Genomic DNA, 20,055 nt, shown 5'->3' on the forward strand with positions numbered 1-20,055 from the left:
TAGGCAGAAGATAAAAGGGGTGGAAGACCCATATACAAATACTGTATGTTAAGTAGAAGTAATACAACTTTAGAAAATGGGAGTGGAACAGAGAGTGAAAGAGTAAGATAGAATAAGCTCACTGATGGTTGTATAGCCAATAGTTGGGAGTTAAAAGAGACAATAAAATCTCATATGCCACATAATAAAAGGTTAACTAGGAAAAGAAGAGACTAAAGGCATTAGAAAAGACACAAGTACAAAGGTAACCACTAGAACAAAACCACAGGCGTTACTAACTACCATTTACTTTTTATTTTTTAAGAGATGGAGTCTCACTGTGTTGCCCAGGCTGGAGTGCAACGGTTATTCACCAGGCACAATCCCACTACTGATTGACCCCCTTTCCAGCCTGGCCCAGTTCACCCCACCTTATGCAACCTGGTGGTCCTCAGCTCCCAGGAGGTCACCATGTTGATGCCAAACTCAGTGTGGTACCCAATGGGCATTTTGCAGCCCACAACTCCTGGGCTCAAGTGATAAATAAGTGAGAAGAAAGGAAACACATACCTCAGAGAGAAACAGAGCAAATATATCAAAATTCACAAAATTATAAAATATTAGTAAAAGAGTTGAAACCTAGCATATCAGTCATATCAATTGATGTAAATGGACTCACCTCACCTATTAAAAGAAAAAGATTCAATTTGCTCATAAAGCAAGATCCAGCTATGTACTGTAAGAAAGACATACATCTAAATAAAATGATTCAGAAAGGGTAAAAATAAAGGAATGGGGAAAGATATTCAGACAAATGAAAATAATAAGAAACCAATAGTAACCATACTAATTACAGAATTCAAGCCCAAAAGCATAAAATCCAACAAAGAAAAAAAAATTAATGCAAATTTCACATAGATAAAACACTTAAGAATATTTGTACAACAAATAATATAGAAGCCACCTTTATAAAGGAAAATCTATAAAAGATGCAAGGAGATATAGAGAGATATGAATAATAGGAGATTTTAACTTACTATTCCTTTTTTTTTTTTTTTTTTTTTTGGCAGGGTCTCACTCTTGCCCAGCCTGGAGTGCAGTGGCGTGATCATGGCTCACCACAGTCTTGACCTCCTGGGCTCAGGTGATCCACCTCAGCCTCCTGGGTGGCTGGGACAACAGGCATGTGTCACCACATGCAGCTAATTTTTTGTATTTTTTGTAGAGATGGGGTTTTGCAATGTTGCCCAGGCCAGTCTTGAACTTCTGGGCTCAAGTGATCCACCTGCCTTGGCCTCCCAAAGTGCTGGGATTATAGGCGTGAGCCACCACACCCAGCCTAACTCACTATCAGAATAGATCAAGTAGGCAAAAAGTAACAAGAAATAATACCTAAACATAATAATGTAGATATTATGAATATTCATCAAATTCTATTCCTTGATAAAAGAAAATAAGTTTTCTTCCTAAGAATTCATGGACTATTTACAAAAAAGGTATGTTACTTGCCAAAATATGTCGTTAAATTTCACTAAATATTACAAACACTCTCCAATCACAATGTAATACAACCAGCAATGTTTAACAAGAACCAACATGCCCTTTCTTGTGGAAATTTTAAAACCTTTTATTAAACAATTTTTGGATGAAAGAAGAAATACAACATGAAATTTCTAAGAAGTAATTATAATAAAACACTACATATCAGAATATATGGGATGTATTTAAGTAATAATCAGAGGAAAATTGATACCACTAAGCACTTTTACCAGAAAAAAAATGAGAAAAGGGAAAAATTCTAACTCAAAAGCTTTAAAAAATAAAAAGACACTACACCAAAATAAAGCACAAGGAAAGAAATAATAAAGATAAAACCAGAAATTAATGAGGCAGAGCAGGGATTGGCAAACTTTTTTCCTAAATGGCTTCAGTGTAAATATTTTAGGCTTATGGACCATATGTTCTCTGCTGCAACTATTTAACTCTGTTGTAGCACGAAAACAGTCACAGACAATACATAAATGAACGGATGTGGCTGTGGTCCAATAAAACTTTATTTACATGGAACTGGAGAACATTATGTTAAGTGAAATAAGCCAGGCACAGAATGACAAACTTCACATGTTCTCACTCATTTGTGGGAAGCTAAAAATTAAAACAATTGAACTCATAGAGATAGTGAATATAATAATGGTTACCAGAGGCTGTGAAAGGTAATTGATGGCGGTGGGGATGGTTAATGGGTACAAAAATACAATCAGATAGAATGAGTGAGATCTAGTATTTGATAGCACAACAGGGTAATTACAGTCAACAGTATTTTATTGTATATTTTAATAAAAATAAATAAATGAGTATAATTGGAATGTTTGTAACACAAGGAAATGATAAATGCTTTAGGTGATGGACACCTCATTTACCCTGATGTGCTTATTACACATTGTTTACCTATATCAAAATACCTCATGTACAGCCAGGCACGGTGGCTAATGCCTGTAATCCCAACATTTAGGGAGGCTGAGGCAGGCAGATCACTTGAGGCCAGGAGTTCGAGACCAGCTCGGCAAATATGGCGAAACCCTGTCTCTACTAAAAATACAAAAAAATTAGCCAGGCGTGGTGGAACACGCCTCAGGAAGAGTGAGGCATGAGAATCGCTGAAACCCGGGAGGCAGAAGTTTCAGTGAGCTGATCGCGCCCCTGCACTCCAGCCTGGGTGACAGAGCAAGACCCTGTCTCAAAAATTTCATGTACCCCATAAATATATACACCTACTACGTATCCAACAAATTAAAAATTAGCCAGGCACGGTGGCTCATGCCTGTAATCCCAGCACTTTGGGAGGCCAAGGCAGGCGAATCACGAGGTCAGGGGTTTGAGACCAGCCTGGCCAACATGGTGAAACCCCGTCTCTACTAAAAATAGAAAAATTAGCCAGGTGTGGTGGCACGCACCTGTAGTCCCAGCTACTCGGGAGGCTGAGGCAGGAGAATTGCTTGGACCCGAGAGGCGGAGGTCGCGCTGAGGCTAGACTGCGTCATTGCACTCCAGCCTGGACGACTGGGCTTGACTCCGTTTCAAAATAAAAAAATTAAAATTAAAATTAAAAAAAAGAAATTTACAAAGCAAAAAACAAAACAAACAAAAAACTTTATTTACAAAAACAGGCAACCAGTCCATAAGCCATAGATTACTGACACCTCAGGTAGAAGACAAAGAACAAAACAAAACAAACAAACAAAAAACTGTAGTAAGATATCAAATCCAAATGTTTTTGAAACAACAAAATGGACAAACTTGATCAAAAAAAGGAGAGAAAACAAAACATACAAAATTAAGAAATGGCAGAGGGAGGAAGGGAGAAATTAACCATTTAAACAAGGGAGGGTTTTTTCTTTTTAATCATAAGAGACTACTTCGCAAATTTCTATGCAAATGAATTTGAAAACTTAGAAAACAATAGATAATATACTAGATAAATACAGATTGCCAAAAGTGTCCACCACTGAATTTAGAAATCTGAAGCACACCAATTTTCATAAAAGAAATAGACAAGATTATTAAGAAATTACCCTGTAAAAGAGCAAAAGGCCCAGATGACCAGGTAGAATTCTACCAAACCTTCAAAGATCAGATATTCCGAATGCTCTATAAATTATTCCAAAGCATTGAAAATAAAGAAAAACTTTTCCACAGAAAAATGACAAGCCAATATCATTCATGTAAAAAATATTAAGTAAAATATTAGTGAAAAAAATCCAACACTTGGATCCACCCTGAAAATACAAGGTTGTTTTAGTGTTACCAAATCCATTAATATCATATACCATATTAATAGATCTAAGGTTGATAAAAATCATACAATTATTTATATAGATGTTGAAAATGCCTTTGACAAAATTCAGCTCAATTCAGCTCCCAGTCCTGATGAAAACACAGCAGGAATTGAGGGACACTCACTTTACGTAAGAAAAACAATATATTTTTTAAATTCTCTTTTAAAGTTTCTCACTTTGTCTCTTACATAGTGTCACATATCTTAAAATATTTGAAAGTGATTCTTTTTAAATTCATTCCACCAATCTCTTCCTTTTAACTGGAGGGTTTAATCCATTTATTATTAATGTAATTACTAAATAAGTCAGGATTTACATCAGTCATTTTGCTGTCATATTCTACATTCCTTGTAGCTATTCCTCTATTCCTCACTTACTGCCTTCTCTTGTGTTAAGTAGGTATTTTAATACCCTTGTAATTTCTTTGGAGGATTTTTCTTTTGTGGTTCACCTGATGATTATAAATCTTAATTTATAACAACTTAGTTTGTTTTAATATCAATTTAACAACAATAGTATATAAAAACTTTGCTCCTGTATTGCTCCATTCCTCTCTCTTGCTCCTTTGTGTTGTTATAAATTACGTCTTTATACATACACATTTGTGTGTAATAAAGCCTTAAACATTATATTGGTCTGTCCTCACATTCTTATAAAGAAATACCTGAGACTGGGTAATTTATAAAGAAAAGATGTTTAATTGGCTCACTCTTCTCAGGCTGTACAGGAAGCATGATGCTAGCATCTGCTCAGTTTCTGGGGAGGCCTCAGGAAACTTACAATCATGGCAGAAGGCAAAGGGGGAGCCAGCACTTCACATGGTCAGAGCAGGAGGAATAGAGGGGTTTGGGGGGAGGTGCCACACACTTTTAAACCACCAGATCTCATGAGAACTTACTTGCTATCACAAGAACAGCACCAAGGGGACAGTGCTAAGCCATTCATGAGAAACCACTCCCACGATCCAATCACCTCCCACCAGGTCCGACCTCCAACTCTGGGGATTACAGTTTGACATATCTAATCTCAAATTTGATTTGGTGAGGACACAGATCTAAACCTTGTCAGACACTGTATAAACAAAATGAATGATCCTAGGACTAAATTAAAAATAATTAGATTAGGTACAGCCCTAAACTAGTTCTTGTATTTCAAATAAGTCAACTTCTCTGGTTGCCTCAATTTTCTCATTTGTATTAGATTATCCTTTCCAAGGTCTAAAATTATTTATTGTAGAACAAATAAACCTTGTATTTGCAATAAATATATCTACTTTGATATTTACAGCTAGAAATTAACTACAATACTGGTTGGTTTCCTGCTATTATAATGAACCAGTATTGAATTCATACATAAGAAACTCCAAATGAAATACTATCTTGTTAAAAGTTGTTAAATTTTGGCGTGATTTTATTTGATTCATGTCTAAGCAGTTTTCCTTTAAGTTGGAACAAACCAAAAATACTGATCTATTCAGAATCCTGGTGTGTGCCTATAAACAATATAATGGATGAAAATTTTCAGTGTTTACAAAACAAAGAAATTGTCAACAGAATGCCTGGCAGTAGACTTACCAGAAAAAAAAAAAATTACAGCCTATAATTCATGAAGATTGGCTCAAAACAAACTGTCCCTGCCAACAGAAAATCTGACAATTATTCTGTTGTCTAATTTGGCTCAGCCTAAGTTGACCTTGTTTATTCATCTCAGTCTTTTAATTCTTGTTTACTTGGCATGAGAGGAGAACATATGGCATATGTCTAGGAGTCCATTTCTGTATCTTAAACTGAAATAAATGTAGACTATACTAAGTATTTCCAGTGTGTTGAGCTCTTAAGGTAGCTTTAATGTATACTACATAAAACTGTAAGTTCATATTGTGCCCACCAGGTGCTTTATGTTTGCTGCCTATAAAACCAGAAACTCACTAGAGACATCCTTTTCTAAGCCTTGGTATATGATTAAATGTGTCTAATTTTAAACATCTTTCCAAAGAAGATAAACAATCTTAAGCTCTTTTAAAACATAAAAATGAAAGGGTATAATCAATTTGGCAATCTAAAGATGTTTACACGTTTTCACTGACTCTATAGCTATTTTTAAGAAAACTGATAATGTGAGAAAGACAATGGGAGTTGAAGAACAAAAAGATTTCCATTTTCTCTCCAGCTTAATCTGGCCTGTTTTCTTAGTTTCTTTTTCTGATCCACTAAAGCTTATTGAGTAGGAGAAGTTATATTTTATTGTGGCTTTAATATGTCTCAAGAAAAGCTGGAAGGAAATGAGCTGCTTTATAGATTCACAGCTCTTTTATGGAACTGCAGTTAGTTCTCCAGTACCAGAACTAGACAAATGAAAACCTTAGAAAATCTAAGGCACCAAAATTTATGTATTTTAAGAAGTGTTTTCACTTGGAATGTTTCATTTTCTTTTCTTTTTTTTTTTTTTTTTTTTTTTTTGAGACAGAGTCTGGCTCTGTCGCCCAGGCTGGAGTGCAGTGGCGCCATCTCGGCTCACTGCAAGCTCCGCCTCCTGGGTTCACGCCATTCTCCTGCCTCAGCCTCCCGAGTAGCTGGGACTACAGGCGCCCGCCACCACGCCCGGCTAATTTTTAGTATTTTTAGTAGAGACGGGGTTTCACCGTGTTAGCCAGGATGGTCTCAATCTCCTGACCTCGTGATCCACCCGCCTCAGCCTCCCAAAGTGCTGGGATTACAGGCGTGAGCCACTGCGCCCGGCATTTTCTTTTTAGCAACTAAGTCAAATGAGGTATAATTTCATGTATAAAGCTTATCTATATTACATATTTTGAAATCCTTAACCTTTATTAGTGGACTTCATGTGACATTTACTATTTGCATAGTACTTTTATCCCACAAAGCTCAGAGCATTCAAACTTCATAAGTTGCATTCAAAGATATAATTTTTTAACTACAGGGGTTCCTAATTACCCAAATATTCATTATCTGAGACCCTGTAGTTATCAGTTTACATAGAACAATAGTCCTTATAACATGAAATATTTAATAAGAAGTTAACTACTTGTAAACTCAGTCCTCTCCCCATTCAAATATCCCTCCCCAGTGAAGACTAGCATTTATCTCCACCTATGAAATATTAGTTTATCAGTATTTTCACTGATTGTCAGCTCTTTAAATACCCAACACAGCAATACAAACATATTTCAAAACAACTAAAAATCTTGCAAAAACAATGTTTCATGAAGTCAATGAAAGAGATGTTACAGAAATGTTCAGGTCTCATGTAAAACTATTGATAAATCAGGAAAAGGAACTTAGACCAATTAAAAAGAGAAATTCAACAAGAATAATAAAACTGCAAATGAATTTATCAAAGTGTTAATAGAATCCCTCAGAAAAGTGATTAAGTCCTTGAATATTTTTTGAAAAAAAAAATGGTCCTCTTTCTGAACTTGTATGCTGTGCAAGTCGAATATGAAGTTAAATATGCCATATCATACTGTAAGACAATTTGGTCAGAAAAAGTAGAACCATTCCCCACTCTCCAAATCAAACTGACTGACTTTGTTCCATCTAAGAATTTACGCACAGATGGCTGGGCACAGTAGCTCACGCCAGTAATCCCAGCATTTTGGGATGCTGAGGCACGCGGATCACTTGAGGTCAGGAGTTCAAGACCAGCCTGGCCAACATGATGAAACCCCATCTCTACTAAAAATAAAAATACAAAAATTAACTGGGTGTGGTGGCACACGCCTGTAGTCCCAGCTACTCAGGAGGCTGAGGCAGGAGAATCGCTTGAACACAGGAGGCAGAGGTTGCAGTAAATCGAGATCATGCCACTGCACTCCAGCCTGAGCAACAGAGCAAGACTCCATGTCAAAAAAAAAAAAAGAAAAAAATGAATTTATGAACAGTTGAAATTACAACATATATTTTATTAATACAAGTAAAATAAGCTTATCTATATATTTTTACCTCTTATTTTCAGTCAAATTATATTGTCGCCATTTATTATGATTTTCAACCCCATTTTAAATTGATTCACTGTAAGGGGCTTTTTTTGTTTTATTTTCTGAAAGCAGTTATTCTCAGATATGGACCTCCTGCAGCTTTGTTAGTGAATAATGAAATATTGAAGTATGTGTTTCAAAATCATGAAATATTGCCATTGCAGAACAGCCAGAAATGTCCTTTTCACTATTTCTTTGGGTCTATTTATTATCTCTGTGCCATATTCTTTGAATCTAGGTTCACATACCTTTCTGTGTCAAGAAGGAGTGACAAAAAGGTTAACAAATTCAGACTTTCAGAGAGGGAATTATGGAAAGTGAAAAGCACATAAGGAATATGGCGCCACTTATATATATATGCAAAAATTATAACTAAATAATAGATGCTTTTGGCTTTGCTGTTTCCTGCACAACTGAAAACGGAGCTAGACAAGGGTACTGAACTGCCTTCTGCAGATATGGCAGAGGCCCAGAAAATTCCTTAAGTATGCCCTGACACACTTTCACACCATCATGTAATATTTTCCTTACAGACCATATCTATTAACTATGGTTCAACGTACATCAAGCTTTGTATGCTTCTTCCCACAGATACACTGCATATCTGGAACAAGGGAGAAGAGCACATGTCATCTGCAAATCCCCTATATTTATACATTTTTATTATTTTGCTTTCTTACTTATGGTTCTATAAGCAAATTTGGGGAAATTGTTGCTTTGTGTCCCAAGTAATGCATAGTAGATGGTGCTGTGAGCTTCCTATTACATCACAACAAGAGGTATATAATGTCTTTTAGTGAAGCAAAGACTGATTAATGGAATTCTCCATTATAAACTTCCCCATCAACCTTTCACCTGATGTTTTTTAAATCACTGATGAACATTGCCTAGATTATTTTATTAGGGGTTGTGAAATGATGATTTTCTAATTTTGTAACTCCTTCTGCATTTATAAGTTTGAGTACTTCTATACATAATAAAAGTTTCCTTATCAACTATTGAGTTACCTCGAAAGGCAGAGTAAATGCTTGATAACTTCCCTAGATTTATCAGTTTTTAGGATAATAGATTAACCCAGCAACCCCCAGTAGTGGCCACTGTTTGGGTAGTAGGGGAGGGGAGGTTCATATGGATTTTTAAATATCATTTGATGTGTTTTAATGAATTGTGGTCAATATTCTTTGTGATGGTCAAATTTGTAAATCAGTATCAATCTTTCAGAAACTAATTTTAGCAACATATAACAAAAGCCCAAAAATGCCATAACTTTAAATTTCATTTTTGTAATATAAACATAAAAATGTTAATCACATTGTTATTGTATAAGTGAATGACCTAAAAATATATATGGGGAATTAATGACTAAATTACAGTATATCTAAATAACAGATACTATATACTCACTTAAAAATCATGATTATCAGGTTCTGGTTCCCGGTAAGATGGAGTAAGCACATTCCTCCTGTCTCACCCATCGAATGCAGCTAAAAATCCTAGGTAGAATATATTGGAGCAGCTGTTTGGGGAGTCTGAAAAGTAAATAATACAGAAGAAATAAGGACGAAGACAAGAACTTAAGGTGCCTCTGAACCTATGGCAAGTTTACTAGTGTTTTCCTTTAGTTCACCACCGCTTGGGCCTAGTCAGGTGCAACCATGGAGGTACATGGGAAGCATAAGATAACTAAAGATGCAGCTTCCTGGATCCAGAAAGCACCAAAGGAGATTGCAGACATGAAAGCGTGTGAAAACAACCCCATTAAATTGTTTATAAACTCCAGGGCTTACCCCAAGGTATGCATGTGTGGATCTGATTCTAACCAGTATATAAAAGACTTTGAGATCTAAACTGATAGATAAACTATCACCCAGGTTATATATTTGCTACTGGATGGTACACACACTGACAGCACTGCAAATATCACCAAATAGCATGACAAACAGCCCTGCAAAGAGGCTTTGAAAAGTAAACTGACATACCATAGCTCACAGAGGAACACTGTAACTTGAAGCCTAAACATAAGATAATTGCTTGCTAAAACAAAAATAACATTCATCACAGAATTTTAACAAGATCAAGTCTTAAAATATTCAAAATGTCCAGGATACCAAAAATTACTTGATAAATAAAGTGGCAGGAAAATCTCAACTCACATGAGAAAAGATTAGTAAAAGACAATAATGCTGAGATGACAAATGTTGGAATTATCTGACAAACTTTAAGGAGCTCCAACAATCATTAAAATTACTGAAACAAGCCAGGCATGGTGGCATGCACCTGTAGTCCCAGCTACTTGGGAGACTAAGGCAGGAAGATCACTTGAGCCCAGGAGTTGGAGGGTAGCCTAGGCAACTAGTGACACCTCATCTCTTTAAAAAACCAACAAACAAACAAAAAAACCCAAGTATCAAAAAGAAATAGAAGGTATAAAGAAGAAACAAATAAAGAATTCAAAAGTAAATTAACCAAAAAAAAAAAAAGTTTTTTTTTTGAGACAGGGTCTCATTCTGTCTCACAGGCTAGATTGCAATGGTGCAATCACAGCTCACTGCAGCCTTAACCTCCTGGGCTCAAGCGATCCTCCTGCCTCAGCCACCCAAAGAGCTGGGACTACAGGTGCATGCCACCACACCCTGCTAATTTTTGCTTTTTTTTTTTTTTTTTGTAGAGATGAGGTTTTACCATGTTACCCAGGCTGGTCTCGAACTCCTGAACTCAAATGATCCAACCACCTCAGCCTGCCAGAGTGCTGGCATTACAGGTGTGAGCCACCGTGCCTGGCCCCCACAAAATTTTTTAACTCATTGATAGGTTTGATAATAGCAGAATAGAGATAACAAAGGGAAGTCAATGAACTTGAAGACAGATCAATTGAAAGTATCCAATGAACAACAAAGAAAACATATTTTTTAAAAAAAATGAACCGAGGGACCTGTGAGGCAATGCCCAAAGGTCTAACATTCATGACATTAGAGCTGTAGAAGGAGAGGATAAAGAATGCAATGCTGAAAAATATATATATACAAAGAATACCTGAAAACTTCAAATTTGGTGAAGGAAAACTTAGTAAATATGTTTCCAGTAGATTTGTTATTAAAGAATTACTAAAAGTTCTTGAGACATAAGGTAAATGATACCAGAGGGAAACTTGGGACACCAGCAAAGAAGGAAAAGATGATAAAAGAGTCAATTTATCAAGAAAGCATAACAATTCTAAATGTGTTTGCATCTGACAAGAGAATGTCATAATATATAAGAAAAAATTATAGAGATCACAATGGGAACAGACAAATCTACATTTGCATTTGGAGACTGCATCAGTCCTTTCTCAACAACTGATAGAACTAGTGACAGAAAATCATTCCACCCAACAACAGTAGAACACACATCCTTTTGCAGTGCACGTGAACATTTACCAAAACAGACCATATCCTGGGTCATAAAACAAACCTAGAAGAATACACAAAGTATGTCCTCTGACCATAATGGGAATAGATTAGAAATAAATAACAGAAAGAAATAGAGAAAATTCTCCAAACGCTTAGAAATTAACAAACTTCTAAATAATCCCTAGGTCAAAGAGACGGTCTTAAGGAAATCAGAAAAGATCATAAACTGAAAAAAAAAATCACAGCTTAAAATAAGAATTTTACTCAATTAAATGCTTATATGAGAAAAGAAGAAATGCCTCAGTCAACAATCTAAGCTTCCATCTAAACAGACTAAAGGAAGAAAAGCAAAGTAAACTCAAAGGAAGCAGAAGAAAGGAAATAATAAAGAGCATATATCATTGAAGTTGAAAACAAAAAAATTAATGAAGTCAAAAGCCTGTTTGAAAAGATCAACAAAATTGAAAAAACTCTAGTCAGACAAAGAGAAAAAGAAGACATAGATTATTGATATCAGGAACGAAAGAGGGTATATTATCTTAAACTTTACCGACATTAAGTAGATAAAAAATAATGTCATGAACTACTGTATGCAAATAAGTTTAACAACGTAGTTTGAATGGAATAATTCCTTGAAAGCCACAAACTACCAAACTGGCAGAAAATGAAAGAGATCATCTGAATCCTATGGCTATTAAAGGAATTAAGTTTGTAGTTTAAAACAAAACAAAAAACTCTGTAAAAGATATCTCCAGGTCCCGATGGTTTCGCTGGTGAATTCGTTGAGAGAAAAATATACTAGCAATTGTGCACATTTCTTTCAGAAAATATGAGATGATAATTCAACACATCCCAGCTCATTTTCTGAGGCTACTACCCAAAGACAGTACAAAAAAAGATATCAAGCAGTCCCATGGAATTTTTTACAAAACGAAAGAAAAAAAAGTACAAAAAACTATAGACTACTGTCTCTCATACATATAGAAGTAAAAATCCTCAACAAGGATTAAGAATTTAGTAATATATAAAAATAATAATATACCAGAATTAAGTGGGATTTACCTTGGGAATGCACAGCTTATTCAATATTCAAAAATTAATGTAATCCACAATTTTAGCAATATAAATAAGAAAAATCAACTGATCAAATCAACTGGTACAAAAAGCATGTCTGACAAAATTCCATACCCATTCATAATCAAAAAAAAAAAAAAAAGCCCAGAAAACTAGGAGTAGAAGGGGGCTTCCTCAAACTATAGAGAGTTTCTACCAAGAAGGAAAAAAAGAATACTACAGTTATTATCCTACTTGATAGAGAAAGACTGAATGTTTTCCTCCTAAGATTGGAAACATGGTAAAAATGTCCACTTTTACCACTCTTATGGAACACTGTACTAAAGAAGAAATGAAACCATCCCTTTTTGCAGACAAAATGGTTCCTACAACTAATAAGTGCATTTAGCAAGGTCACAAGATATATGGTCAACACATAAAAATCAATTGTATTTCTTTTTTTTCTTTTTTTTGAGACAGAGTCTCGCTCTGTCACCCAGGCTAGAGTGCAATGGCACGACCTCGGCTCACTGCAACCTCCACCTCCCTGGTTCAAGCAATTCCCCTGCCTCAGCCTCCCTAGCAGCTGGGATTACAGGCGCATGCCACCACGCCTGGCTAATTTTTTTGTATTTTTAGTAGAGATGGGGTTTTACCATGTTGGCCAGACGGGTCTCGAACTCCTGACCTCAGGCGATCTGCCTGCCTCGGCCTCCCAAAGTGCTGGGATTACAGGCATGAACCACCGCTCCCGGCCCAATTGTATTTCTATATACTAGTAATGTACAATTGAAAACCAAAAAAGCTTTTTAAATTACAGTAGCTCCAAAATAAACAAAATACTGTGTTATAAGTCAAACAAAACATTCCATCTGTATGCTAAAAACTTAAGAAGATTAAAATAAATGGGCCGGGCATGGTGGCTCATGCTTGTAATCCCAACACTTTGGGAGGCCTAGGAGGGCGGATCACCTGAGGTCAGGAGTTCGAGACCAGCCTGGGCAACGTGGTGAAACACCGTCTCTGTTAAAAATAAAAAAAAAATTAGCCAGTTGTGGTGGCACATGCCTGTAGTCCCAGCTACTCGGGAGGCTGAGGCAGGAGAATCGCTGGAATCCGGGGGGCGGAGGTTGCAGTGAGCCAAGATCCTGCCACTGCTCTCCAGTCTGAGCAACAGAGCGAGACTCTGTCAAATAAATAAATAAACAAATAAATAGACGTGTTTATGGTTTGGACTCAATATAGTAAAGATGTCAGCTGTCTCCTGACTGATCTAAAGATTTCTGATTAATCTAAAGATTTGATAAAATTCTGATCAATATCCCAGAAGGATTTTTTAAAGATATCAACAAGCTGATTCTAAAATTTATACAAAGAGACAAAGAAGCTAGAATAACAAAAAACATTTTGAAAAAGGAAAATAATGTTGGAAGAATCATACATGATCTTAGGACTTTTGCTAAAGCAGGGGTTGACAAACATTTTCTGTGAAGGGCCATTTAGTAAAGATTTTTGGTTTTGCAGGTCACATAGTCTGTCACAACTACTTAACTGTCATCATAGCAAGGAAGCAGCCATAGATAATATAAAATGAAGATGTTCCAATAAAACTTTATTTACTAAAATATGTATGAACTGGATTTGGCCTAGGGACTGTGGTTTGCCATCCCCAAAGCTATAACTAATCAAGAAATTACAGTATTAGTAAAAGGACAGACACACAGATTAATGAAACAGAACATACAACCCAGAAATAGACCCATATAAATATGCCCAGCTGATTTTTGACAAAAGTACAAAGGTAATTCAATGGAGAAAGGATAGTTTTTCAACAAATGGTACTGGCACAATACACATCTATGCACACACAGACACACAAAGAATCTCAAACTAAACCTCACACATTACTCTCAAAAATTAACTAAAAATAAATCATAGATCTAAATATAAAATGTAAAACTATCAAACTTTCAGAAGAAAGCATAGGAGGAAATATTTGTGACCTGGGATTAACAAAGAGTTCTCCAACTAGACACCAAAAGCATGATCCATTTTTAAAAAAATGGTAACTTCATCAACTGTTTTTCCTCAAAAGGCACTGTTAGGAGCCTGAAAAGACAAGCTACATGATGGGAGCAAATATTTGCAAGTCACATATCCAGCAAAGGAGTTGTATCCAGAATATATACAGAACTCTCAAAGCTCAACAGTAAGAAAACAAATAGCCCAACTACAGTGGTCAAAAGACTTGGACGGACATTTCAATAAGGAGATATATGGATAGCAAACAAATAAATTTAATATCATTAGCTATTTGGGAAATTGAAATTAAAACCATGATGAGATAGATACCTCTGTACACCTATTAGAATGTCAATAATTTTTAAAAATACTGACAATTCCAGGTGCTGGTGAGGATGATGCAAAGTAACTGAACTCTCATTCATTGTCGCATGAGATGTAATATAAAATGGTACAACTCTTCTGGGAAATGGTTTTGCAGTTTCTTATAAAGTTAAACATGTATTCACCATATGATTCAACAATCCCATTAAGTATTTACACTAGAAAAGTAAAAACATGTTCACACAAGAACTTGTACATGAATGATTGTGGCAGTTTTATTCATAATTTTCAAAAACTGAGAAAAATACCCTTCAACAGGTGAATAAATAAACTGGTACCCACATCTGTAATGGAATACTGCTCAGCAATAAAAAGCAGTGAACCATTGATACACGTTTAACAACTTGGATGACTATCAGGGCATTATACTGAATGACAGAAGTCAGTCACAAAAGGTTATATGGTATAATTCCAATTATACAACATTCGTGAAGTCAAAACTATAGTTATGAAGAAGATTTCTGTGGTCGCCAGGGTGTATAGGTTGAGGGGGGTGTGACTATAAAGTATATAAGGGAGGTTTTTTTGGCATGATGAAACTGTTCTATATTCTGTTTGTAATGGTAATAACAAGAATCTAAACATCTGTTAAAATTCACAAAACTCTATACCTTAAGAAAGTCAGTTTTAACATATAAACAGTACAAATTTTAAAACAAAAAAAAAAAAGTGAAAGATGATGACATGAAATTTCACAAGACCACATTATCTCAGTTTCATTTTTTTAAAAGATACATAATAATAAGTAGTTGAGCTAAATATCCAGAGAACAACTCTGGATATTTATATTATTCTTTTTCTATGTTTTGGGTGGGGGGTTTTCTACATCAAAAGTGAATTACTTTTACAAGTTTATAAAACTTCATCATTCATTTTAATTTTGTAATAACCATGAGTTCAGAGCATCACATTTGGTTTCCATGATTGTTTCTCTTAAAACTTCATATGTAAAATACATTATCTGTATGTTAAAGTTTAATTTAACTGCTCTTTGAAATGTCCGGTAAAATATTTAATGGTGGAAAAATTAAAAGTGGCTTTCTCTGTTTTTAAATATAATAGTATTTAAATGATTACTATATTGTTGAAAGTTTCCAAAGAAATTTTTTAATTACATTTTTTAACCCAGAAATTTTAAGATATTTTAATACTTTAAAATCTATAACTTATACCTAACCTTAAAATTTTCTTTTTTAATCCTTTTTCCAATTAAAAACACCCATATACTGCAGACAAATAATTGACAGAAGGAATGAACTTGAAAAAGACATCTGTTCTGGATTTTTGATGACTAATACCCGTAATGCAGAAGGTAACAGTATTCAAGACACCCAAGTATTCAAAGTATAACAGAAAAACTATGCTATAGCTTGCAAGAACTTTCAGTAAATTAATAAAAATAAGAAAACTCTGAGCATTTCTAGTTGGTATAAGACTGCTTGTCATTGATATAAAATACCAAGTTGCCTGATTATTACAAAGGTGAAATTTCAATGATCATACAAATAAATATAGATAAATTTGTAGATCTTGTTAAAAAGTTGATTCTGATTCAGTAGATCTGGGCTGGAGCCTATGGCTCTGCATTTCTAATAAGCTCTCAAGTGATATGCTGCTAGTATATACTATAGTATATACTGTACATAGTAAATACTGTAATGCAAGGTAGCCATACACATATATATGAAAATGATTGGCACTTTCATACTATGTTAAGGTTTGGTTTTTTATTTCTCTAGAGTTTTCAGCATTGTAACTTGTTATTATTTTAAGCATTTCTGTTTTTAGTGTTGTAAAAAATTTTTCTTAAGGTCCATTATTAGACTTTTAAGATAATTAATGTTTTAATCTTTTACTTTAGATGGAGAACTGAGAGAAGACGGCAGAGAACAGGTAAAACACTTTCTCTGTTTATTACTAGACATTTAAATTCTAAGAGAAAAGCACAATGTATGTGATTATTTTGAACTCAAGAAATGCTATCTATTGGTCTACATTAACTGGACTACATTAACTAGATTAACTGGTCTATATTAACTACACTAACAGCTTCTAAAAAACTATTCAGCTTTTCAGTATTCCCAAGTTGTAATTATTATTTAAAAGCTATTTTAAAATAAAATTGTGCATAACAGAGTATGTACGAATGAAATTACACATCTTCAAGTTGACTCAAAATGATTCAGTAGGGAGAAAGTAGAAGGGATATAGGTGAATTAAGAGTAACCAGATGTTGGCCAGGCGCGGTGGCTCATGCCTGTAATCCCAGCATTTTGGCAGGCCGAGGCAGGTGGATCACTTGAAGCCAGGAGTTTGAGACCAGCCTGGCCAACATGGCAAAACCCTCCCTACTAAAAATACAAAAATTAGCCAGGTGTGGCGGCTGCACCTGTAATCCCAGCTGCTTGGGAGGCTGAGGCATGAGAATTACTTGAACCCAGGAGGAAGAAATTGCAGTGAGCCAAGATCATGCCACTGCACTCCAGCCTGGGTGACAGAGCAAGACTCTGTGTCACAGAAAAAAAAAAAAAAGAGTAGCCAGGAGTTGATAACTGATGAAGCTGGGTAGCGGGTAATACAGCAGTTTGCAAATGTCATTCTCTCTTTGGTATATGTCTGAAATTATCCAAAGTAAAAAATTTAAAAATAAAAGGTGTATAATAATGATTAAATTATCCAATATACTTTATTACATATAATTTTTATAAATAATGCATATAAAATATCACATCTGACAGGTAGTTCTGAACCCTTCTCCGTGTCTGTCTCTGACATCACATCTCAGTTCATTTTGAGAGGAAATAGCAATTCCCTGTTATACCAATTACAGAAAGGCTAGGATTTATTGTGAGACTTGAGTCTGAATGATAGTCCCACAACTTCTAGCATTATAACTTTGGGCAAGTCATTTCATCTCTCTAAGCCTCAACTTCTTCATTCCTAAAATAGAGATAATGCCACACACTCCACGGGATTTTTATGAAGCTCTTTTGTGAACACAAATGTGATAGGACTTTGCTAATTATATGGAACTATACTAATGATAGTAATGGTCAATATCATTGCTTCAATCTACTTCTTTCTGGACATACCTGGACATACATATTTTATTGAAAATAAAAATAATAATCTTTATTTGCTTGGAGGGAAATACACCATATTACAGTTGAATATACATGCCTAAAAATTTGTTTAATTTGCGAAAGCTTCAAGAAACTTTACCATAAATTGTATATATTTTAAATAGCTTATTTTTTTAGAATACTTGTTTTAAAAAAAGAACAACAACAACATCCTGGCCAGGTGCAGTGGCTCACACCCAAGCACTTTGCGAAGCTAAGGAAGGTGGATTGCATAAGCCCAGGAGTTCGAGACCAGCCTGGGCAACATGGCAAAACCCCATCTCTACTAAAAATACAAAAAGTAGCCAGGCACAGTGGCATGTACCTGTAGTCACAGCTACTCAGGAGGCTAAGGTGGGAAGATCACTTGAGCCCAGGAGCTGGAGATTGTAGTGAGCTGAGATCACACCACTGCACTCCACCCTGAGCAATAGCAGGGTAAGACCCTGTCTTGAAATAAGCAAACAAACAAAAAAACAGCATCCTGTCACAACTTTACAGACACATCCACTTGGATAAACAAGTGTACATGAAATTCAATCAAGAAACTGACTTCCCAAGGATCTTTCTGGAAGGGTTTTTATAGAGAATAAGGGAAATATCAGTTTGTGTACTAAAGTATAGGATGGTTTTTGTAATGTAATCTGTCACAAGACTGAGTTCAGTTACTAATATAGCTTAAATTCAGATTAGCACTAACTCATATACACTTTATGTTCAGTGCTCTGGTTTCTTGTTTAGAAATTGCTATTAAGTACAGATAAGATACGGATTATAACAGGCTTTCATTGTTTGCAAAGTCTTCTTGTGAAATTTCCACATGCTACATTTTAAAGTAGGGTTTCTGCATATGTGTGTCTTTGCATAATTTTCTATTGCTATAATAACTATTTTTCAACATATTTCTCTTAATTAACTTTTTTCTCAACCAATTGAATATATTCAACAAAAATAATAATAAAACATTATTGTTAGTATTTATCAAGTACTTCTTATTTGTCTGGTTCTGGACTCAGTACCTTACGTTTTAATTCAGTTAATTCTCACAACAAACCTATGAGATGGATACTACTATTAGCCTCATATAAACAACGATACTGAGACACAGAGATTAGTAATTTCCCATAGTCTCCCAGGTTGTAAAGTGCAAAGCTGGAATTCAAACCCAAAGAGTCTAACTCTTAGAACAGGGTTTCTGAACCTGAGTGCTATTGACATTTTGGGCCAAATAATTATTTGCTCTTGGGCTGTCCTGTGCATTGTAGGATGTTTAGCAGCAATCCCTGGCCTCTGTCTACTGAATGCCAGTAGTTTCCCCACCCCAGTCACAACAACCAAATAACTCTCCAGACATTGCCAAATGTCTCCTGGTGGGAGGAAGATAGTAAAAAGTCATCCTTGGTTAAGAACCACAGCCCTAGAGAAACCCCTACATGACATCACCTCTCTGAAAGCCACACATACAAAAATATGGAAAGCCAGAAAACAAAATAAAAATCACCTTCATCCCACCATTGAGAGAAAAATCATTAACATTACCAGTACCTTTGAAGTCCCCTGGGTGTCCCTGCTCAATTACATTTCTTCTTCCATCTACTCTCAGTCTTAACTCTTGTCTTAACCATTCCTTTGCTTGTCTTTATGGTTTTCCCATATGAGGCAAGTTCCATAAATAAAATCTTTTTTTTTTTAAGAGAAAGAGTCTCACTCTGTCACCCAGGCTGGAGTGCAGTTGCATGAACACAGCTCACTGTAACCTCAAACTCCTGGGCATAAGCAGTCATCCCACCTCAGCCCTCTGAGTAGCTAGAATTATAGGTGCATGCCACCATGCCTAGCTAATTTTGGGTTTTTTGTAGAGACAGGGTCTTGCTATACTGTTGGTCTCAAACTCATTTAACAACTTGTTTAGTTTTACTTCTGTCTGAACTTTATATAAGTGGAAACATAGTGCATTCTTCTTGTTACTTACTTTTTTCACTAAATATTATTTTTGAATATAGCCATGCTGACATATGTAGATGTAGGTATGTTCATTTTCACTGCCTATAGTATTTCACCGACTGAATACAATTTATTCATCCACTACTCAGTTTATTCATTCTTCTGTTAATGGACATTTATGTTGATTCTAGCTTTTTCTATTACAAACAGGGCAACTATATATTCCTAGGGTATATACTTAGGAGTGAAATTTCTGGTCACAGGCAATACACATCTTTAATTTTAATAAATAATTCCAAATATTTCCTAGAGTAGTTTTGCCAATTTATATT

General features: G+C 35.3%; 1 protein-coding gene across 10 annotated transcripts in view; it reads left to right on the forward strand.

Annotated features, from left to right (window-relative positions):
• WDPCP (WD repeat containing planar cell polarity effector) overlaps positions 1–20,055 on the forward strand; it is a 482,654-nt gene that overhangs the window by 432,832 nt on the left and 29,767 nt on the right. For 6 of the 10 annotated variants that reach the window (XM_031008388.3, XM_055378000.2, XM_055377998.2 and 3 more), the window contains 2 exons: positions 15,890–15,969; positions 16,519–16,550. In XM_031008388.3, coding sequence (XP_030864248.1) covers positions 15,890–15,969; positions 16,519–16,550 — 112 coding nt within the window. Of the gene's footprint in view, positions 1–15,889; positions 15,970–16,518; positions 16,551–20,055 lie in introns of those variants that run through there. The other 4 variants (XR_010130115.1, XR_010130117.1, XR_010130114.1 and 1 more) reach the window with 1 other exon arrangement.

This window comes from Gorilla gorilla, chromosome 12, assembly GCF_029281585.2.
Source record: "Gorilla gorilla gorilla isolate KB3781 chromosome 12, NHGRI_mGorGor1-v2.1_pri, whole genome shotgun sequence".
Classification (NCBI taxonomy): Eukaryota; Metazoa; Chordata; class Mammalia; order Primates; family Hominidae; genus Gorilla; species Gorilla gorilla.